The sequence below is a fragment of the Megachile rotundata genome, chromosome 4 (genome assembly GCF_050947335.1).
Source record: "Megachile rotundata isolate GNS110a chromosome 4, iyMegRotu1, whole genome shotgun sequence".
Lineage (NCBI taxonomy): Eukaryota > Metazoa > Arthropoda > Insecta > Hymenoptera > Megachilidae > Megachile > Megachile rotundata.
The window spans coordinates 21,824,632-21,847,330 of NC_134986.1; the positions used below are offsets into that span (position 1 = coordinate 21,824,632).

General features: G+C 46.0%; 3 protein-coding genes across 6 annotated transcripts; 1 reads left to right on the forward strand and 2 right to left on the reverse strand.

Moving 5' to 3' along the window:
* The first annotated feature begins 72 nt into the window (after positions 1-72).
* On the forward strand, positions 73-1,459 carry LOC143264302 (peptidyl-prolyl cis-trans isomerase-like 3). 2 transcript variants are annotated; one of them, XM_076530939.1, is made up of 5 exons: positions 73-215; positions 372-446; positions 518-798; positions 875-968; positions 1,064-1,459. In XM_076530939.1, the coding sequence occupies exons 1-5, from the start codon at positions 213-215 to the stop codon at positions 1,094-1,096; spliced, it is 486 nt and encodes a 161-aa protein (XP_076387054.1). In that variant the 5' UTR covers positions 73-212; the 3' UTR covers positions 1,097-1,459. The 2 variants fall into 2 exon arrangements, with proteins under 2 accessions (XP_076387054.1, XP_076387053.1); XM_076530938.1 differs by lacking the exon at positions 1,064-1,459 and having other exon boundaries at positions 875-1,038.
* On the reverse strand, positions 1,019-5,327 carry LOC100876817 (sarcosine dehydrogenase, mitochondrial). Its single transcript, XM_012296795.2, has 14 exons — positions 4,679-5,327; positions 4,354-4,610; positions 4,068-4,280; positions 3,665-3,994; positions 3,313-3,475; positions 3,099-3,246; positions 2,885-3,023; positions 2,612-2,809; positions 2,259-2,526; positions 2,056-2,185; positions 1,718-1,974; positions 1,473-1,635; positions 1,293-1,400; positions 1,019-1,235 (listed from the first exon to the last, which is right to left on the reverse strand). The coding sequence occupies exons 1-14, from the start codon at positions 4,860-4,862 to the stop codon at positions 1,058-1,060; spliced, it is 2,736 nt and encodes a 911-aa protein (XP_012152185.2). The 5' UTR covers positions 4,863-5,327; the 3' UTR covers positions 1,019-1,057.
* Positions 5,328-5,467: 140 nt separating this feature from the next.
* On the reverse strand, positions 5,468-22,356 carry HERC2 (E3 ubiquitin-protein ligase HERC2). 3 transcript variants are annotated; one of them, XM_076530812.1, is made up of 14 exons: positions 22,219-22,356; positions 22,112-22,160; positions 21,806-22,046; positions 21,542-21,742; positions 21,197-21,407; positions 20,699-20,956; positions 8,974-20,561; positions 8,582-8,905; positions 8,204-8,513; positions 7,423-8,144; positions 6,895-7,333; positions 6,587-6,810; positions 6,367-6,521; positions 5,468-6,294 (listed from the first exon to the last, which is right to left on the reverse strand). In XM_076530812.1, the coding sequence occupies exons 3-14, from the start codon at positions 21,996-21,998 to the stop codon at positions 6,061-6,063; spliced, it is 14,859 nt and encodes a 4,952-aa protein (XP_076386927.1). In that variant the 5' UTR covers positions 21,999-22,046; positions 22,112-22,160; positions 22,219-22,356; the 3' UTR covers positions 5,468-6,060. The 3 variants fall into 3 exon arrangements, with proteins under 3 accessions (XP_076386927.1, XP_076386928.1, XP_076386929.1); XM_076530813.1 differs by having other exon boundaries at positions 21,806-22,055; XM_076530814.1 differs by lacking the exon at positions 22,112-22,160 and having other exon boundaries at positions 21,806-22,055; positions 22,219-22,339.
* Between the last annotated feature and the right edge of the window lie 343 nt (positions 22,357-22,699).

Genomic DNA, 22,699 nt, shown 5'->3' on the forward strand with positions numbered 1-22,699 from the left:
TATTTAAAAATAAACACATACATTTGATTTCGTCGGTAATTCTGTGACATTCAAAATGGCTACCCTTACGTACATATTTACATAAATATATAAGTGGTGCATATTCATTTTTTGTTAGTACGCGTTACTAGCGACTGAAGAATATGTGAGATCTTAATAATAATAAGTATCGACGTATATTAGTGTTTATAAATTAAACATTTATATCGAAGATGGTGCGCAAGTGAATATTATAATTACGTTTGTTCTTTTCAAATTGTTTATTTTATTGGTATTACAGAATTTCATATGTACGCCCAATGCGTGTACATATATACATATATATATATATATATACACACACATAAAATATAATTGGTTTTCATTTTTAGAGCGTTACTTTACATACCGACGTTGGAGATATAAAGATAGAATTATTTTGTGAATTGTGTCCAAAAACCTGTGAGGTAGTCCTTTTGTAATCTTTTACAATATAACATTGTCTGGCCAAATATAAATTAGCGTATTTATTTTGTAGAATTTCCTTGCCTTGTGCGCTAGCAATTATTACAACAATTGTTTATTTCATCGAAATATAAAAGGTTTCATCGTGCAAACCGGGGATCCAACACAAACTGGCAAGGGTGGAACGTCAATTTGGAACCGTAAATTCGAAGATGAATTTAAAGAAGAATTGAAACATAATACGAGAGGTCTTGTGTCTATGGCCAATAATGGTCCAAACACTAATGGAAGTCAATTTTTTATAACTTATGGTCCTCAACCGCATCTTGATTTGAAATATACCTTATTCGGAAGGTAAATAAATCTATTGCTTAATTGTTGTGCATAAGTATGCTATATTAAATACATTTAATAAATTGTTCATTTTCAGGGTAATAGATGGTCTAGACACTCTGGAACAACTGGAAAAGCTTCCTGTGAGCCCAAAAAATTATAAGCCGCTTACAGAAACACGAATAAACAATGTAACTATACATGCTAACCCCCTTGCAGGATAGATATAAATAAACCTATACTCTTTTAAGTTTATCTATATTTATAGCTTTATAATTTTTTAAAGTTTAGGAACATCTTTATCTTCATATACACCTAATAATCTTTGATTCTGAGGATCGAACGGACTTTTGAGATAAAGATGAAATTTATATCTCTTCCCCATTACTTCAATTTCATAATTACCAGTTTCTAAAAATTCCTTTGTCACATTTTCTCCATCTGGATGCTTGATATACCTGATTTTAAGGAAGTTCAATGAGAGCGTCATTTTGATTCAAGATAAGTTTACTCACCCATGCCCAATAGTATTTCCATAACTATATCCTCGTTCCGCTCTTCGTAGATAACCAACGACACGATTATTTCTGTAAATCGTTTCTGAACCCCACACGGGAATATCACTATCGCGATATATAATATTAGTATTATTTAAATAATAAAACCATAAAACTGAATAATATGATAATGTTCACCTATTTATATGGATATGTACTAGCCTCTTTTTAATACCAATTTTTCGCAATCGATCAATTACCGCCTTCCCCAAATAATTACCAAAACTACGACATGTAAATCCCAATCCCGCTTCTATGGGATTATCATCTTCTCTGAGTTCTTCATTCCACAGAAGATGCCCTGAAAGATGCGAATGCTTTGATATCTACGATACAATATCATAGGTAGAAATATCACATTACAGAAACGCTCATTTATGTACCTTTCTCACAGCTTAGGCTACGCAATGCTCTATATCCAGCAAGTTTTATGCGATATGGTTCGCTGAATTTCATTAAAGTTGCATAAACCGACTGACAAGACGATCTTGGAATATGTAATTCAAAGCCGAGTTCACCAACGAAACTAAGTCTAATTAAGCGAACTATTTCATTTCGAATTTTCACTAATTTTGTGGTTGAAAATTTAAAAGATTCATCCGAGATTTCATCCGCTATTAGCGATTCCACTATATTTCGGCTATACAATAATTCGTAACTATAAAATATCTGCATACAAATCTAAATCATACGTAAAGTTAAACCGTGTACAATATAATACCTATTTGGACCTTGCACGGATAAAACTCCAATCAGTTCTGTGACATCGTGTAAAGATACATCAAATCCTTTTTCCTGTATCACTTTATTCACGTGAGCCCACGTATGGTACGCGGCTTTGCTACTCGAGACTAGTATTGAAAATAGTATCACAAACCTGTAATAACGAAGTTAACCAAACGATAACAGTTTGTGAAAACGTACCGATGTAAAATGATTTTTCTTTAAACATCGGATTCATGATTCCGCCCGATCCAGGCTCCAAAACTGTAACCGTGCAGTCCATTACTATTCCTCCAACATGATTTAGCATGCAAGTGTAAACCGTTTTGTTGAAAGCGCGATCTGTATTTGCTGTGAATAAGTAGTCTGCAGCTTTTTGTGCATCTGGACCACAAAGGTAGAATTTTCCAAGATGAGACATGTCAAACAAAGCAACATTTGTACGACAAGCAAGAGCTTCTTTTCGGATCTAGTATAAATTGAAAAACCACTCATAATACGATTAGATTCTGTATTAATGTTTTAATAAGCATAGCTTTCTTTGAAATACTTACAATGTCATCATACGGCGAAATACGAAAATTGTACTCTTTTTCTAATATTTCGCGATATTTATCATCTTTGTTTTTTGATATTCCATAACATCCACCATAATCATAATTCTTGATGTCGACCCTTTCTGTTAAGGAGAACCATTCAGGTCGCTCCCAACCTTGACATTCTTCCATTATAGCACCGTTTTCAACAAGTAACTGCGACAAAGAAAGTAATAGTTCGTTATACGACATTAATGAATAAGAAAAGTTTCATCGAATAATTAATCTTACATCGTGAAAAGGACTTAGCTTTAAGTTTCTACCAGCTAGAGGTTCGTCGTTTGGAAATATAATACTGTAATTCTTTGCATATGCCTCATGGGACCTTTCATTTGCCCAAACTAAATTTTTTCTCTGCCCTGGAATAAATCTAAAAATGAAAATGATAAATAAACGAGATATTAATACGAGGAATAGGTTGAGCAAAGTCAGAGAAAGAGTCTACCGTCTGATATCATAATCGAACATGTGCTTGTCTGGTCGACCATTAATTATCCACTGTGCAATCTGTTCTCCGCATCCACCTCCTAACATCATTCCGGCACTGTTGTAGCCGCACGAGTAAAATAAACCAAAACAACGAGGATCCTCACCTTTTAAATACAATGAAAGTCAAGACGATTAAGACAGTAACACGAGACAAGAATTCAAATTATTACCCATGATTGGTTTATGATCAGGCGTAAAACTTTCTGGTCCACATATAGTGGTTTTTATTCCGCTCGTTGATAATCGAGGAACTAAACGAATCATTGATTTTCGATGCGCGTCAAAAGTATTCCAGTCCATTTCATAGAGGCTGAACGAAAAATCTTCCGGTGGCTTTTATGCAAACATAAGACACACTAATTATCGTTATTATCTAATTTAGGTAACTTATAAATAATGCCACGCAAATAAGTGAAATAATAATAAATAATAATAAGAAGAAGAAATGTTTAAAGTATACTTCTAACACGAGTTGCTTTAATTTCTCGATAATACGTTAAAATTGATTCATCATGGACTCACTGAAGACAAGATGATTGGATTTTGTTCATAACCGCCTATAGCCATAGAGTTTCCCTGAATTCGTATATATAAACTAGCATCAAGGTCTCTGATATTTGGAAGGTTCTGTGCTCCTGTTATGGGTTCGGTAACAACATACGCGTGCTTAAACGGTACCAGAGGAATATCCGTTTCAACCATCTTGGCTATATTTTTTGACCAAACACCAGCGGCATTCAGAATAACATTTGTCTTTATGATTCCATACGGTGTCTCTACTCCAGAAATTTTCTTGTCGCTCGTAATAGTCTCCTTAGTGAGTATTTTTGTTACGGGACAATCTTCTATAATCTAAATAAATTCAATATATTCCTATATGTATATTCATGATCGTTCGCGAATGGAAGAAAAAATTTGTATGTACCTGACAACCATTACTCTTTGCCGATCTTGTTAAGGCGTTTACTAACATAGTGGGATCGATAACGCCATCGTCTGGACAGTAAATAGCTCCTCGAAGAATTGCTTCGTCAAGTAACGGAAATAATTTCTTTGTTTCTCGGGGTGAGATAAGGTTCGCTTCAATACCAAAAGCTTTGGACCCGGTAACGAGTCTTTTATATTCATCTAATCGGTCCTGTACAACGAAAAAATAGAAGAAGCGTAAATATAAAAAAGAAAGAGACGGTAATTAAATATGAAATACTCACAGCGGTCCGAGCAATGTAAAGTCCACCGTTATTTATCCACCCTGGATTTATTCCAGTCTCTTCTTCTAACGATTTAAGAAGGTTTCTCGTAATTTTTAATAATTCTATATCGGTATCACTCGGACCACGTATACTCCATATAAGGCCAGCAGTATGCCACGTAGTACCAGAAGTTAATTTAAATTTCTCTAACAATACAGCATTAACGCCACATTTTCCTAAGTGATAAAGAGCGTTACAACCTGCGCTGCCACCACCTAAAAATACCGTTAATTTATGTTAACATACGAATAGAAAAAACGAATGTTCAGAGAATTCTTTTTACCTATTATTACAACATCTGCACAGTCTGGTAGTTTTATTTTCGACGACGAATGTATCGTTTTCGTTGACAATAGTTTAATATAATTGTTGCATATTCTATACGGCTGAAAATAATGAATCGGTAAACTTCTAGTATAAAGGTAATAAATTGTTCGAAATACCTCGTGCTTCATTAAACGAAACATGTTTCTTCTATATACGGAGGCAAACGTCGTGAATTCCTTTCATTCCGACGTTATATTTATACTGCAATTAATCAATTCGTATTTTATCGTATTAATGACCTTGTTGTTCAGTTCGCGTATCAAATGCAGTCGATAAACTTTTGATGTGCAGTTAGAAGAAAAAAATTTCAGAAATAATCGTCTCTTCTAAAAATTAGTTGCAGAATATGCATAGAGCATACTACTCTATATTTCCACTCTCCTCGGACTGATAATGATTCTTTATACCGATAAATCTCTTTATTTTCTTTCAATTACAATATATTTTTCAACAAACATAACAAAAACTTACGAATATTTGCTTTAGAAAAAATGAGATGTTTCCTATCAACGTCGATCGTGGTGTGAAATTTAACTAAATTTCATGCATCTAAATATACCTATATATGTAATATTACGCGATACAATATTAGCAATTGGTTTTGTTTTCACATTTTTTATTGCAAAATGGAAACAAACACTACTCGTAAATATTGTGTGTGTGTGTGTGTGTGTGTGTATGAAAAAAATTTATATCTATTAATTAAATTAAATTAAATATATAAATAAATAAATAAATAAATAAATAAATAATAATGCATATCTTTAATTATTATCGCGTACATGGTAGTTTTATTTAGTACTAGGCGTATTCGTAAAAACGTAATAGTGATCGATTTTGGCCGAGCTTGAATAATAACGAACTCGTAGCGTCGGAAACAGTCTTTTTCAGATTGTTATCGTCCGAGAATACACTTAGTATTATCAGCTAGCCTCTGTTCGATTTCAAACATAATTATGTTCAACAATTATGTCGTTAACGGAGACGAGTAATTCCTCGTAATTTCTCGTGGTTACATCGAGAAACGAATAAAATGAACGGGGACTCGCAGATTTAAGAATTAAACAGATACAAACAAGAATTATTGCTAGGCGCGATCGCGAATGTAACTCCTATTTAACTTTTACAATAGCATAATTACTGTCCTGGATATATCGAAATAAAAGGGACTCGGAAAGAATCGTTCTCGATTAACTGATACTTATAAATTACACGCATAAACGACGGGAAAGATGTTCGATAACGTGCACGCATAGGCTGAATGCAACGACAGTGAAAATAGATTACAATAAAAAAGTATGACTTGATCGTATGGAAGAGAGTAAGGTATCGATCACGTTAAAGCGACGTATACTCTTCGCTAGAAAGATTGTCCGTTTCCTCGGTGTCTGAATTGGTTGCAGCTTGTACTCTAGCATACTCATCGGTATCGATACTTTTACAAAAATGTATCGCGTATTTTAATTTTTGTCGCAACACCGGTTTACACGAATACCTCGGCATTTTCAGAAGAAAGAAACACGTGTAACTTTCAGGGAGAAAGTGATCCGGCGGATTATACTTATCCATTACCTGTTGACGTACAAAATGGAAAATAAAGAGAAGAAGGAGGAGAAGAAGAAGAAGAAGAACAAGTAATTGTACCTGTAATACAAAATCTCTTCCTCGGAAGTCAGCAATGGTACGCGGTAAACGAGTTCTACCCCAAACGAATCGTAAAAATAACGATCTTTCCTGATTAGAGAATTCTTCCATTACTTCCCAAAACCATTGAATCAAGGGAGAGGTCGCTTCGATGCCTGAAAACGTACACCGATCAGAGAAGAAAGAAAAGGCGATTCGTTTTCGACACAACTATATTTACCTTTATAAGTTGCAACGGATTTTAACAGAGTAAGCGGTATATCTGGACTACCGCAGACCATCGTTTCCAGTTCGGATCCGCTAAACAACGCGAGGAAGGGCACGGGTATGACTTTCGACATTCCTTCGCGTACAGCGGCCACTTGAGCATCGAATTCGCGTAGCCTATAATCCAATGCCAGTTGAACGTACTCGTGTTTATTTTCCGGCGTAATTTTTCTGTACCTGAAACGGATAATTGGTAAAATTGTATCTAGATTCAATGTTCGATTTAGATTCGAACAATATCCGAAGAGGATTGTTACGTACCTACTGGATAAAGGTACATCGTGGCCTAAAGCGGATGGCGTAGAGAAAGGCATTTCGAGAGTTTGGAATACCTTTTCATCGGGATCCATGTCTCGAATGCACAATAATCCAGGAACATAGTCTCTATCGACTTCGGTCAAGTCCGCAGGAGTTAACGGTACACCGGCCAGTTGTTTCCATACAGGCTCTGCCAGATTCAAACTCAACGGGCTACCGGTTCTAATAGCTATGCCCATGAGAATTCCGAGAAATCGAAACATGTTGAGATGCAAGGGCGAATCGGCGGCCGGATTCAGGAGGAAACAATCTCTGTTGGTACCGTTGTCGTCTCGGCCGTTCGGTGTCGGTATAAGCAACGGTAAGGAACCGTTTTGTAATTCGTCGCACATTTCGGCGATGCTTTCGCTATATCCGCCACCGCAATCGTCCACGCTCTCTCCTATCGACGCGAGCATTCCTAGTTAATTTTGCTCGAGCTTTTCGCATCGTCGCCCGATGATATTTACGTTAGAAAGAAAGTCGACTTACCGATGAATTTCACTTTCCACACTCTGTGGGGAAAGAAGAGAACATCCTGCGTCAACAGAGACATTTTCGAGACCATTTGACCAAAGACCGATTTGATGCCGTCCGGGCCGGCGAATCCACCTTTGCCTCTGGCTCGTTTAACTTGTATCCGATTCAATTCGATTACCGGCCCGTGTTGTCGATCTCTGACCATCGTTGCCTGAACGACTTTACGAAAGGTTGCTTCTTTGATGCTGTAGACTAATATCGGAGCCAGTTTGCTGAGACTGATGGGCCCGGTGATCGGAAACATCGGTAGACAGGGGCAAAGCAGTTCGGCGAAGTGGTGAAGAAGCACCAACCGATTGTGCAAGACGGGGAACGGAAGATCTTTCACTAGATCGTACTCCATCGGTGTAGTGGCAGGCATTCTGCTTTGCGTAGCCTTCATCGTACTCCAGGCTAAAGTGTGAGCGCTACCGCAAGCGACTCGCGTTATCTTTTTACCTTGTAACGCGTGAACCAGTCTCGGTCTCTGGAGAGCGCAGGTCGTTCCGTCGCCTAACTGGCCTTCGTCGTTGTCTCCCCAGGTAAAAACTTCTCCTTTGTCGGAACATGCTACGCAATGCAACGAGCCGGTCGCGATGGAGATGATCTTTTTCCCTTGGAGCGCGGCTACTTTGCGCGGCCTCCGCACGTGATCGTCCGTACCATGGCCCAAACGGTGATAATCTCCTTTGCCCCTGTGCGACGAGAGCGCGACGGTCATCGATAGATTAGGTATAAAAAGTATATTACTTACCACGTATATATGGAACCGGATCTCGTTAAGGCTACGGAGAACTGACTACCGCATTCGACTTTGATCACGCCGAGACCCGCGAGAGATTCGATTTTCATCGGGACTTTACAACCGTCGCTCCCCCCTCTGCCCAGTTTCCCATAATCTCCGTCGCCCCAGCTCCAAACGTTGTCGTCGTCGGTGACGCAAAGGGTTTGCGCGTCTCCGCTTCCGCACGCGACGTCGATCACTTTATAATCTTGTAAAGCTTCGACCAGCTTCGGTGTCAACTGATCTTCGCTGTCTCCGTGGCCCAAACGTCCGTACCGACCTGTGGGGGGAAACGAGACACGGGACAATGCGAAATTCCTAAACGTTGATAAACTTCTAAACGTTTACCTTTTCCCCAGGTGTAGAGCCAGCCGGCGCTGGTGATGGCCGCACTGTGATGACCACCACAGGCTACATCGACGATCTCGGTGCCGAGCAGCTCTTCGATCAATTTCGGTCGGTCGTAGGACAATCTGTTGCCGTGGCCTAGCTTGCCATCGTCGCCTTCTCCCCACGAGTATACGTGACCCTCGGAACTCAAAGCGAGGCAATGCTTACCTCCCGAATTGACGGCAACCTTTTTCACGAACACGTGTTGTATGGATTCTAAAAGTGTCGGCATCATCACGGAATCCGTGCCTCCGATCCCGAGACGTCCGACCGCGCCGTAGCCTACGCGATCGAATAGGATAAGAGGATAATAAAATGATGATAAAAGGATTTTAGGATAAAAGACTTACCGGTCGCGTAAACTTTCCCATCGGCGGTAACCGCGAACAGAGTTTGTTCTCCGCCGGTGAGCTGAACGGGTCGAAGAGCGGACAGACTCTCGCAGAGAACCGGCAACTTGACTTTGGCCCCTTCGAGGCCGCCCAGTTGCCCGCGATGATTGTGACCCCAACCGTAGATCGCGCCGGATCCATCCCACGACAATGTCCAATCTTCCGGTCGTCGGTTCAACCACTGCAACAATTGTTCGTCGTGCTCCTGTTTGAACAACTGGTGATTCTCGTGATCCTTGGTATTTCCCTCTCCGTCGGTGATCATCTCGTTTATTCGTTTGGTAACTTCGAGGCAGAAGGGTTTCGGAAGGGGCGTTCGATTGACCAGCGATTTAGCGACACGAGCCGAGAGACAGTATCTTCGAAACCAAGACCATTTGTGAATCTCCGAACAACACTGCGTCTCGTCGAGTTCAAGGTCGCAGGCGAGCGCGACGAGAACTTTGAAAAAGTCGCTGTGCATCAACTGCTTTCCACCGCGAACCAGTGGATCTTCGTAAGCGTACTGTTTGAGCAACGCCTGCGGCAGAGAGCCGAGAAGAGAGGAGAGCGCGATTTCCGGACGTATACCTGGCCCGGTGGTGTATACCACTTGTAATTTCTTCAACGCCCACATTCGTTGCCGCGCCGATAAAGCGCTTAATTGACTGCACTGGGCTAAAGTGGCCGCGAGTCGAGTCGCCGCGTTCCTGTCCGAATTGATTAAACCGTTGTCGAGAAGGCATTCCGCGAGCACGATGGACGGCTGCGACAGAACCGCTCTGTCCGAGACGAGTTCGTGCGGTGCGAGGCTCGCGAGTACCGGATACACGGTGAACCGCCATCCCCAACCGTTCACCGAGCCGTCCGAAGAAAATCGCCATCTGAGCTCGTCGCCGGGAATTCGAATCTCGGCGGCCCATTCGCTCCATTTACGGCCGGATTTCACCGCGACCACGCGGTTGTTCCCGTCCATGATGGTCAACGGATCGTGTCTTCGCTCGGTCGAACAATGCCGATCGAATTCGATTCTGAGCGCCTCCGCGCCAGGAATCTTTACGTGACCGGTCAACGTGGTGCCATCCACGTACGGATGCGGACTCTCCTGTAGAACCGGTTGCGGCACGTTACTCCTGTTGTTCGAGTTCGCCACCGTGTCTTCGAGTTCCGTGATGCAAAGCTCTAATACCATGTTGCGGATCGCGTTGTTCGATTTCGCTAGCCCGATCAGTACCGAGGATATGGTTTCCTTCGCACCTTTGCATATTCGATTGGCAACGGCCAACTTCAGCAGATCGACCAGCATCCTGGCGTCTTCTTCGGTCAACGCGCAGGTGAAGTCGTCCAGATTCGAATTGCCGGCTGCTGCCCCCTCGCCGACTATTTGCGCGTTCGAGGTAAGCGTGGCCGCGATCACGCTCATCGCGCTGGTCGACATTTTTGAAGCGCGCGACGACAAACTCGCCGAACTCGACATCGAAGGGAACACCGCTAACGGATAATCCTCCGATTCGGGACTCGTCCTGGGGCTACCGACCATATTGACAAGATCGGCGGCGTTCGCGGGCGCTTCTCCGCCACCTTGCGCGCTTTCTCCCACGTTCTGATAAACGTGACTGTGTCCACCGGCGATGTTCGAACCGGCAACGATCGGTCCGTCCGTGACCGGTATCGCCGAGTCGCCTCCGCCACCGGCAACGTTCACGCTGCCTCTGACGCACCGGCCTCCGACAGCGTTGTTGTTGTTGTTGTTGTTGCTGTTGCTGTTGTTGTTGTTGCTCGACGATCTCAACGTCGAGTGACTTTGTAACGCCGTTACCACGGCTACTCTTGCTTGTATTATACGAAGAGCGTTTATCACGTGTTGCAACGCTTGTTGTTTCGCGACGTCGCTCTCCAACGAGAGGATAATGCTCGATAGGGAAGGTCTGTTGACGGAGGTAGCGACGTCGGCAACGTCGCCGACGTTACTGTTACCGGGAACGATGCTCTTGGAAGAAGACGGTACGGCGCACGTTTCCGTCTCGGTCTCGATCTCTCTGTCTCCCTCGGCCTCGGTGTCGAGGATGTTTTTCAATCTGAGCGACGCCTGACCGAGCGGATCTTTCGCCGTCGGGAAGGTGACCGGTTCTTGATTGTTCGCCGCCGGTTGGTCGGTCAATACCCAAGCGATGCTGTGACTCGAGCCGCAAGAGACTCGGTTCACTCTCGCGTCGTCGAGTTCGTGAACCAACGACGGTTTCTTGTTGACGATCGTCGATCCGTTTCCCTGTTGTCCGTGATCGTTGTCGCCCCACGCGTACACCTGACCCGTGTCCGTCACCGCCAAACAATGGAGGGCGCCGACGGCCACGTGAATCACCTTCTTCCCTCGGAGGCCCTCGACTAGCGTAGGTTTTCGCACGTGATGATCGTTCCCATGGCCGAGTCGAAAGTAATCCCCTTTGCCCCATGTCCAAACCTCGCCGTATTTGGTCAACGCGAGGGAGAATTGAGCCCCGCATTCGATCTGTACCACGCCCAAACCGTTCAGTCGATCCACCAGCAGAGGCGTGTAACACCCGTCGCTACCTCCTCGACCGAGCTTACCGAAATCACCGTCGCCCCACGAATACACCGAACCGTCGGCGGTCAACGCCATCGTCTGCGCGTCTCTGCTGCCGCAAGCGACCTGTATCACCCGCTGGCCAACAAGAGACTGAACCAATTTTGGCTTCAGCTGCGTATTCGTGTCTCCATGGCCCAATCTTCCGTACTCGCCCAGACCCCAAGTGTATAGTTCACCGCTGCTGGTTATGGCGGCCGAGTGACCGGATCCACAGGCGACGTCCCGTATCCTCTTCGACTTGAGGGACTCGATCAATCTTGGCTTGTCCAACGACGAACAATTCCCGTGACCCAGTTTACCGTCTTCTCCTTCGCCCCACGAGAATACCCGGCCGTCCTGCGTGAGGGCCAACGCGTGTTTCCCGCCCGAGTGGACCGCTACTTTCTTTATCACGTATTGACTCAAGAACGGTATAGGTTTCGGCTCGCACGCGTTACCGTCGTCGCCGAGACCCAGTCGACCGTTCGTACCTTCTCCGCAGGCGTACAACTTTCCCTCTTGGCTAACCACGAACAGAGTCTTGCTACCACCGGCGATGTGAACGGGCTTCAACTTCGAAAGAGACTCGCTGTAAACGGGCAACTTGATCTTCGATCCTTTTAAACCGCCCAGTTGATCCTTGTCGTTCAGTCCCCAAACGTAAACGGCCGAGTGTTGCGGCGTCTCGACACCGCGCTGCGAGCTTGCCTGCTCCTGAACGATCTCCCAGTCCGAAGCCAGGAACGACACGGACGTTGCCAACTGATTTTCGTACGTTTTCCTCTTACCGATTATCTGAAGTCCGTGTATCTTGCAATCGATGCCACCGTTCCGGCACTGTTTTATAGCTATTTCGATGCAAGGGTAATATTTCTTGGTGTCCTGGAGCAACGAGACGCTGGTGTCGGTGTGTCGCACGCTTATTATCGCTAATTCTACCAGATCGTTGAACGAGTCGCCGACGTTCACCGCTATCAGCGACGGCATGTAGCTGCTGTCCTGCGGATTCACCGCGATCTTCAACGAGTGGACCAAAATGCCCGGGAACATTTCCATTCGGATCCAATGCTTCCCTTGTAAACCGCAACTCTGCCAATACTGTCCGGACTCGTTGACCAGCCGCGTCGCCCAATTCTCCCGCGAAGACACGCTCAGCGTTCGAATACACTTGGACCAGTCGTGAATCAACGAAGATTCCGTCAACTCTTGCCTATGATACCTGCCCGGTTTGCCGGCGTACACCGCCGCCGATCCTGGTTCGGCGATTCGATTGAATCCGTGTCGATGACACCGTTTCGTGTAGAAGCAGTTCTCGCACAAGTTGTAGCTGTCGCAGTACTTGCACTTGAATCGAGGACCGGATATCGGCAGAAGATGACAAGAATTGCACGCGACCGAATGATGGCAAGATGGCACCCTCTCCATTTCTATCGAGCAACCTGTCCAACCGCTCTGCTGCGGGAAATCGACCGACACGTCTTTGCCGTTATTTATTATGCCGGTTACCACGCCGACGCTCTGATGATTCACCGATCCCCATTTGTACTTCGGCACGGTCACCGAGGCTTTCACTCGCACTTTATCGCCGATCTTGAGCGCGGCGGGACCCGGAGTCGTCGGCGGATGGCCCAACAGTTCGATGTGAATGAACCTGACCCAATAGGTGCCTCCTTTGCGCTGCCAGGCAACTTGAACATTCAGATCGTGCAATCCTTCCGGGTCGACTTTAATCACTTGACCGACGTCTCCGTATTCGACTTCCTCGTAGCTCTTGCAACATCGCACCAACATACCGGGAATCAGATTGTCTCGCACGTAGATCGCGTATTCGTCGACCCAGAGGAAATCGGATCGCTTCATGTAGTTGGGTGGCACGCTCGAGGATACAGGCTCGTGCGTCGACGGCGAGTCGTCGAGATTATCGCTGGCCGAATCCTCCGGATCCGATAATCCGTACACGCTCGACAACGTTTCGCTGTCGCTCAAAGCGGCCTCTGGATTTTCGAGCAGCCACGCCACCACGCTTTCCGCCGTGATAAATCCAACGGCCGTGCTCAGACTCTTGATCGCGAATTCCACGCTTCTCTTCGGAAAGCCCATCTCTATCAATTGCGCCACTAACGGACTCGTGGCCGGAGGGCTTTTTCTTCCGTTGCTTTTGCAGTGCTTCTTCTGACTGGACGTCAGAGACACCAGAGAACAATCGGACGCGGGAGAATCCGGCTCCGAGAACAGGCCTGTCCGTTGAATCGGCGAGTGTCTCAGCTCCGAGGCCAAATATTGAGAGACCGCTAACGCGGCCTCCTCCAATTCTTTGCGTTTGAATATGGGCTTCAACGGTTGCGGTCGCGTAGCGCGCGTCAACATTTCTTGGAACAAGGTAACGCGTTTCGGCCGACAACCGTCTTTACCGCTGACGCTGCTGTTACCGTCCTCGTCGTTCTCCTCGTTCGCTTCGGTTACGTTCGCTTCGGTCGCCTCGTTCGAGTCGTTCGTTCCGTCGCTGTCGCCGTCGCCGTCTCGATCGACGCGTATTCGATTACGACCGGATTCGCGGTTTTCCCTATCGTTGTCGCCGTCGATCTCGCCCTCCTCGTCGCCGTTCTCCTCGACTTCGTTGTTATCCTCGTTACGATCAGACCGATAGTCGCGATCGTGTTCGAGCTCCTGATCCTGACCCTGACCGCGATCGTCGAGAAGAACGGTAGCTCCGGCAATACCGATCACGCTGCTGTTCTCCTCGCAGCAACCGATATCGTCGTTGTTCTTATTGATCGCGTACCTCAAAACCCTGCGAAGTTTCGTCTGGTGATCCAGCAAGGCTTTACCGGCGTTCAACGCGGCGAGCTGTTGCTGTTGAACGCGCAAGATGGACGAGTTCACTGCGCCGGCTATCACGGGCATGCCGTTTGGTCTCTTGTCCATCCCCTGATAACCCAACAACAAGTTGGCCCAAACGGGCACGAAAGAATCCGGCAGGGACATTCGATCCAAACGAAATTTCTCGCCGACACGTTTGATCGCGAAGAACGGAACCTTCTTGCGCGTATCGTTCTCGTCGTGCATCTGTACCAGAATCTTCGAGTGTCCGGTAAATTTACATATCGTACCAATTTGTCCCTCGACGTCGACCAAACCGCCGATTCTCGGCCTATCGTCGAGTCCTCCTACCACGATCAGAGCGGCCATCACGGTATCTTGGATATGCACGCTGTTCTCCCCTCCGTTCTCGTTCACCTGGATGTGAAACAACGGGCCGTCGCTCAACAAGTCGGAGGCCAGCGACAACTTCGAGGCGAGAAACGCGTTCAAGGTCGGGTTCCATTTCGATAGCGAATGCAAACGTCGAATCAACGAGACCAGTTCTTCCGCGACGGTCGAACAATGGGAAGCGGTCAGGGATACTCGACATTTGTTCGAATAAAGCTCCGACGAAGTACCGAGGTCACAGGCGAGCGCGATGTGTCCCAATATGCGAAATATTTTCTCGAGTAACGGCGTCATGTTTGGATTATCGCCGGACCAAGATGGTAAGACGGCAGCTAACAAACGCACCGCCATTATTTGTTTCTCCAAATTAGGGTTAGCCTCCTCGGCGATGACGTTTAACAGAAAATCGATCCACGCGTTGGTGCTCAACGATTTGCACAATTCCTGAGACTTGCCGATCGCTCTCAACAATCCGAGGCTCGCCCAACTTTCGTGATGTTCTCTCGCTAGCTGCGACTGGGCGCTAAAGTTGTGTTTGTACGCGGACGATATGATACCGCGTAAAACCGAAGCGAGTATCTTGACGGCGGAAGGAGATACTCTGTCGGCCTCGATGCCGCAACAGAGCAACACGATCCTCAACACGGTTACGGAGGCGGACTTGAGACAAGTGGTCGGATGCACGTCCGTGCAATCGTTCTTTTTCTCCGTTTTAGAGACGGTCGCGCCGCCAGCCGCGACGTCCAACGGTGAATCGACGTCGCTGTCGGTTTCGGGCGGCGTAGGTGGTTCCACCAGCTTCAAATCGTATTTGCCCTCTTTGCCCATGCGGTACGAGTTGGTGGTACCGTTGTCCCATTGCACTCGGATCCAACCGTCCTCGCCGAGCTCGCCTATCACTCGACCCTCGCCCGGTGGCGGACCGTCTTGATCTCCCCATTTCCAATCGACGCCGCGGACTACTCTCGTCCCGATCTTCATCAGAGCCGCCAATTCCATACCGTTCGGCTGCACGCTCGGCGGCTTCGTCTTTTCCAGACTGTCCTCGTATATGGCCGTGATCGCCTCCTTCGTCTTCGATTCGTTCGCGAACGCGCAAGGTCCGATCTGCCTGAGCAACGTCAAGATGCTCGATATCGTGCCCGAATTGATCAGTAACCCGATTTCGTTCGCGTCTCGATAATTCGACAGCATACCCAATATCGTCAGTAAGAATCTTGCTCTGGGCAATTTTCTCAACCACGTGTACGTCCCTTGATTCAAGCTGCTCTTGTCGCTAACTTTCGGCTTGGTCGGCACTTCCGCCTGTACGACGAACGCCCGCAAAGCTTGAACGGCCCACGACGTCACCTCCGCCTCGGCTAATACGATCTTCGATTTTTGATACGGCGTTATCGATCGAATATTTTCCAGACAGTGAGTTATCCCGTCAGCCAGAAACTTGTTCTCGTGAGACAAGCCGAGCCAACCGTTCAGCAACGAATACTTCACCGACGTGATCAAACAGTCCTTTCTCAATAACTGTTGCATCATCAGGATTCCCTGTTCGCGCAATTTCGCGCGTTGCATCTGACAATACATGGCTCTGCGTAACGTCTCGACATCTCCTCCGTCCTCGGTAATCACGAAATTAATTATACTCGTCATCAACTCGTTCGAATCGATGTTCAGCGTTCGCTGTCTGATCCTTTCGGTTATTTTGCCGAACGTTTTCTTCGCGTCCAACAGATTCTCGAACCTCGGCGAGGACGGCGGCTTCGCTTCTTTCGGTGTCGTGTCCTCGTCCGATTTACTTTTAATCTTCGCGTTCTGAATCGACGCGTTCACGATGTCCTCCGGTTTGCTCGGCGACTCCCGGTTCTTTCGAATGTCCCTGATCACCGTCCGAACGATTCTCTTGAATCTCGGCGCAGCGTACAACAATTTCAGGTCTCGTAATCCCTTCATCTCGTAACTGGTAGCCGAACGCACCTCGTGCAGAAGGAATCTACATTTCTCTTGTGCCGGCGCGCAAACCTCTTTGTAACTTCTATTCTGTTGCTGTCTGATCCTGATCAAATTCCATTTCGTTTGATGAATCGCTCTTACCATTTCGGCCAACGGCTTCGTTAGCCTCGCGCCGTTCTCGTTACCGATCTCCTGATCGATCAAGCTGATCGCCTGATTACCCAAAGCGAGATGCTTCACGATAACTGCCATCAATAATCGGCTAACCTCTTCGACCGGGTGATCGCCGTAAAAATCGATGTGCGCCAACAGGTTGTTAGCCTTCGAGTATTTCTCGACAATGCTCAAGAACGTTTGAACTTGCGGATCGGTACGATTGTGAGTCTCGGCTAACGCGTAGACGAACGCCGTCACTCGATCCTCCTTTTCCTTTTGTAGCTCGTTCTTGGTACGTACGGGAACCGAGGCTGGTTCGGTCGGCGAGTTCGCGGCCGTAGAGGTGTTGCTTCTCGCCTCGTCCTTTTCCTCCTCGTAAGGATTCGGTGGTTGGAGGATCTGCAATCCGCCCCGTAGGAAATTCGCGTGCAACCAAACGCCGGCTTCCTCTTCGGCCGTTTGTAACGGTAAACTCTGCCGCATTCGGTGCGCGTGTAGCCCCAACAGAAAGGCTAACGCTCTCTCCGTGTCGAGCAACGAGGAACACGCGTCCGTAACGTCGACGGTAATTTCGGCGTTCTCCGGCTCGGAGTGACAATAATGCCCGACAAAGTAAGAATCCATCATTGTTCGCGGTAATTGGCCACGGACTACGGCGGTCACGTCCGCGCCGGCGGCACCGCCCTCCCAACTACCGGCAACGCTTCTTTGCAATCCTTCCAACGAATTCGATTTTCCGTCCAAACGGGCATCCTGCACGTCGTACACGTTGTTGTTTACCACCACCCAAAGGCCGCCGTCGCGATTATGATTCTCCAGATCGGCCCAACGAACGACCGACGGTTCTTCCGAGATCGATACTTTGTTTCCGTGTTGCGGGGCTATGATTCCCGGCCAAGACAGATCGTCCATTTCGTTCTTATCGATCGTCGGTACCAATTTGTTGAACTGATCGAGCGCGTCCAACATCGGAGTCATTATTTCCATCCAATTCGTGTTCAGCAGCAACATCGGATGATCCAACTGCAGCAAGATTAGACAGGTAACTAATTCGGGCAATAGAACGTTCACGATATCGCCCCTAAGGACGGTGGTAACGGCGACGAACCGCTTGATACCGGTATTTGCCAGTTCCGCCGCCAGCGACATCACCTCGATCACGTGGACGGAAATCTGCGAGATGTACTTCTTCAAAAGCGATTCCGCACCGAGCATCTCCTGATCGCGGCAATTTTTTGTACCAGGCTCGTTGATGCACTCGTACACCTGACCGATCAACAGCCGTTGAAACTTCAACAAAAGATTCAAACTCGGGTAACTGTCCCTCCTTTGAGACTCCTCGGACGCACGATCCGATTGTTCGGCGGCCGCCAATCGCGATTTCGTAATACAACTGCCGTTCTTGATCAACTGTTTCACCAACTGTAGCAACGATATCGTAGCGTTGTTCTTTTCCGAATTCAATTCTTTCGTTTGCTTCGCGTCGCTCGATTTATTTATCGCGAGAAACTCCTTTTCGTCGGCGGCGTCCGTCGTCTCCGCTTTCACGGCGGTCTTCAACGCCAATTCCAGACCGCCGTCCGCCATTAAACTCGAAACGAGTAAATCGGCCATAAACTGTTGACCGTTATTACTGTTAATGCTACTGCCGCTGCTGCTACTGCTGCTGCTGCTGCTGCTGCTGCTGCTACCGCTGACGCCGTTGTTATTGTTATTGTTGCTGTTATTAATGTTATTGTTATTGTTGGTCGCATTCAACTGTTCCAAATTACCGTTCGCTTTCGATAAGAAATTCGATAGAGTCTTGGCGCGTTCGTTCGCCGTCGGCAACAGAATACTCCAACCGGTTTGTAAAACAGCTTGAGCCGCTTCCTGAATAGTCGCTAGAATTCCCACGCTACTCGCGAGCGTGACGCATCGTTGTTTCAACGAATTCAACAACGGACTACCAGCTAATCCGATCGATTTGCAGTCGATGTTGTGCGTTATCATCGTGTGCAGTTGCAACCGGATCAAGTTCAACGTGGCTACCGCCAGACACTCGCGATCCTGGGTAGGCGGTCGGGTGCTCGGCAACCCTTCGCAAGCCTTGCTCAACAACGTGTCCAACAGCCGAAAGGTGTCCTCGCAAATATCCACGACGAAAGCTACTCGGCTCGCGACCGACCAAGCCGACGTACACCATGCGAAACTTTGCGTCGGTCCGCACACCAAACCGATCACGTTCTTTCCGGACAGAGTCGGGCACAGCGTCGGCTCCGACACGATGGTGCCCAATGCTGGATCTATTTGACCGTAATCGTTCCTACCCCATCCGTAAACCAATTGGTCCTCCGTCAACGCGAGCACGTGTAAACTTCCGACGCACAACTCTTTCACCTTCTTCGTTTTCAACGCTTCGATCGCTTTCGGATATCTCACGTGCTCCTCGTTACCGTGACCTAAACGATACGCTTCTCCTTTTCCCCATGTGTACACTTCCCCGTACGCGGTCAACGCAGCCGAAAATTGTCCGCCGCAATACACTTTTGCTACGTTTATGTCCAACAATTTGTCGACTATCTTCGGTGTTTTAGATCCGTTGCAACCTCCTCTACCGAGCTTCCCGTAATCACCGTCACCCCAAGAAAACACGATACCGGACGCGGTTACGCATAGCGTTTGAGAATCGCCGCTACCGCATGCCACGTACACGATCATGTGACCGTTAAGGGCGCTTACCAACGTGGGAACCATTACGTCGTCCGAATTTCCATGACCCAATCTGCCGTAATTACCTCGTCCCCAGGTATACAATTCGCCGTTCGAGCTAAGTGCCGCCGAATATGTGCTTCCGCACGCTATGAACGTGATGTTCTTGTCGACCAACGATTCGATCAACTTCGGCTCCTCGTACCATGTTCTGTCTCCGTGTCCCAATCGACCGCCGTCTCCGTTACCCCACGAATACACGGAACTGTCTTCCGTCAATGCCAAGTAATGTTTTCCGTCCGGATGGGATGCGATCATCGCGACAAATTTATCGGAAAACCCGTACACTCTTTGAGGATATTGAGTCTCCGATCCATAATACATCATGTAGACGTTCCCGCTGGTAGAAAGAATCATCAATGCTCTTTCGGTACAGCAAAGCTGTTTGATACCGAGCTCTGCGATCGCGTCGCAATAAAACGGAGACGAGCCAGTACCGCCGAATTTCACGCTACCCCAAGCTAACACTTCCTGAAGCGTTTGACTTTGATTCTTCAAGAATCTATCGGTAACGATCGGTGGTAACAGAGGCGCGGCTAGCCTGCTTAAATTGCACATTATAATTACTGCTGCTTTCCGTAAATCGACCGACGTCGAGTCATCCTCGGGTAATCTTAAATACTTTAGTAAAACTTCGCAAGGACCCGGTGTCACGTTCACGTCTGTTCGTCTTGATTTTAAAGCTGGAATCGCGTTCAATCTCCTCAACAATGGCACCAAAGGTGCCATGCTTCCAGGTGGCATTACGCGATTGTCCTGATGCTTATGTTTACCGCTTAATTGAAGCAACAAACAAACGGAATCCAACAAACTCGACAGCGTAGCTCGCTGCGTTACCAATTCCAGCAACAGGCAAAGAGCCGTATGTTGATCTGCTAACGGAATAGGACACCACGATCTCCCGTTAACTATCTCTCTAAAAAATCAAACGATTCTCCTATTATCACCTCTATTCTCTCTTTCTTTGCTGATCTTTATCACCGATACATGCAAACATTTCCGAACGAACAAATTATTCGATATCGATAAGCTATTCAAACTGATTTTAAATACCCTGTAACAACTTGTCGCAGAAACTTCGCCGATCGCTCCACCACTTCCAACCAAACTTGAGATACGTTGTTCTCGTCGAATAGCGTAGCCTCGGGCAGCGACTGTAATGCTTCCAGCGATTCGGATAAAAGTTCGCTACAAAATTCTATATCCTCCCCGGATCTCCACGCTCGTCGCAAGTACGCGAACGAAAAATTTAACGCTGCACGAGATCCTACTCGTGCTAAGCCCAACGTTGCTTTCTCGTTCGGTCTGACACTGAAATGATCACACGTTTATTCGGTTAATTTCATTTTTATACCATTATCGTCGATTCTATACGTCGTGTCGCATCGATTTTAAAGCAAACATTCAACGTACTAATATTAACATTATAAATGCAACATTTTCAATTTAGCAAATCCATTCGGTTCTAAATTCATTTTAAATTAAAAATAACGCATGCCACCTTCGAATTTTTCTCTATTATTATTTTCTTATATAACTTGATTACTATACATTTTCTGTAATTTAGTAGCAGGTTTTGGCGATGCCGGAATCTCTTTGGTCTCCTGCGGTTTATGACGTGAAAGAGCTGTCAAGTATCGACGCGCTACTACTAAACGTTGTCGTAATCGTGTAGCAGATAATGTACTGTTTGCGACTTCGTAACACAGTTTTCTTTGTTCCTTGATCAATAAATCAATACATGTTGTTAGATCGCAAATAGCTAAAAAATTTTATAAATATTATACGTGTCGATTAAAATGCATTTCGACTATAATAATTTCCACTTGATCGTATATTATAGACATAATATTTTAAACCAAACACTCTGTTCCACGTTAAAATAAAATTCTTTACATGGTTGAGGACCCCAAAGCCACGAATCGATCACTTGTTGGCTTGGCATGCTTTTTTCTACTAGCTTATTCGCTCTCGCTGCTTCTTCTTCGTCCAATTTTTGGCAAGGTCCGCAATTGCAGCCACGATGCGGACCGCATATTCCGTCGCAACACAGACACGATAAAACCCTCATGTTACAATAATAATGGCCGCTTTCGCCTGAAAACATTTCAATATAGTATAATCTACTAACTAATTAATTAATTACACGCGTCCCTGTACCTTTCTTAGCTATTATACCAGCAGCGTTAATGAGACCGTCGCTAAAGGAACCTACAATTTCGCCGTCACGAACCATTTCGTTCCAGAGTTCTGCCAAACCGTCGCGATACAGTAAACGCTTCAAGTCTGTTTTGAGCCATTTCGCGTCTAAGCGAATCTCTGGCCTTATTACAATGTCCAACTGAATACTCATCTTGACTCTTTAATACGTATCAACTTTTCCCAACTATCTGTTTTCAATCTGGAACAGCTACGTAAGATTTTTGTCTTACCTTGCTTCAACGATATTAAATTGTTTCGACTTACTCTGTTCCAATTATTTATAAAAAATACTTTGTACGTCTCTTTGCTTGAACTGGAGATCCAAATTCCAATTAAATCGAACGAAATTTAAATAAAAAGTACTCTTTTACCTTTTCACTAAATTACTTTTAATAGGTTAAACAAATTTCTGACGTTCTTGATCTGGTACATTTGAAAATTTGCAACTTATTCGTTTTATCCTGAACGATCAATGCCCATAAAAGATAATCATTATTTACTAATATTTCCATGATAGATCGTGCAAGTTGAAAAACATTATAATTTATTAATATTTAAATTTCTCATTGTTCACTGTTTCATGATTTTTACTTGTTATCGATACGTTCCATTACGATTACAAAAACCAAATTAAATTTTTCTCGAAAAGTTACGCGACGATAAATACAGATAACGTATTGATCGCGAAAAAAGAAAAGAAGAAAAAACACAACTTAAACGATGGTCATAGATTCGCGGTAATCAGAAAAAATTTATTCAAAATCCATCACTGATTTATTCCAATAAACTTATAAATCCTTCTCTTCGTCTTCATCTTATGTTGTACTGTCAGAACGCAACCACTATACACTG

Excerpts from the sequence above, each read along its gene's own strand:
- LOC143264302 (XM_076530939.1), top strand. Across the intron at positions 447-517 it reads TGTGTCCAAAAACCTGTGAG|AATTTCCTTGCCTTGTGCGC; the intron begins GTAGTCCTTTTG and ends TTTATTTTGTAG. Across the intron at positions 969-1,063 it reads CAGAAACACGAATAAACAAT|TTTAGGAACATCTTTATCTT; the intron begins GTAACTATACAT and ends AATTTTTTAAAG.
- LOC100876817 (XM_012296795.2), bottom strand. The coding sequence starts at position 4,862 with ATGTTTCGTTTAATGAAGCACGAGGTATTTCGAACAATTTATTACCTT. Across the intron at positions 3,247-3,312 it reads TGATCATAAACCAATCATGG|GTGAGGATCCTCGTTGTTTT; the intron begins GTAATAATTTGA and ends TGTATTTAAAAG. Across the intron at positions 1,236-1,292 it reads GGAAATACTATTGGGCATGG|GTATATCAAGCATCCAGATG; the intron begins GTGAGTAAACTT and ends CCTTAAAATCAG.
- HERC2 (XM_076530812.1), bottom strand. The coding sequence starts at position 21,998 with ATGAGTATTCAGTTGGACATTGTAATAAGGCCAGAGATTCGCTTAGAC. Across the intron at positions 8,145-8,203 it reads TCCGGTTCCATATATACGTG|GGGCAAAGGAGATTATCACC; the intron begins GTAAGTAATATA and ends CTCGTCGCACAG. Across the intron at positions 6,522-6,586 it reads ATCCGTTGCAACTTATAAAG|GCATCGAAGCGACCTCTCCC; the intron begins GTAAATATAGTT and ends GTACGTTTTCAG.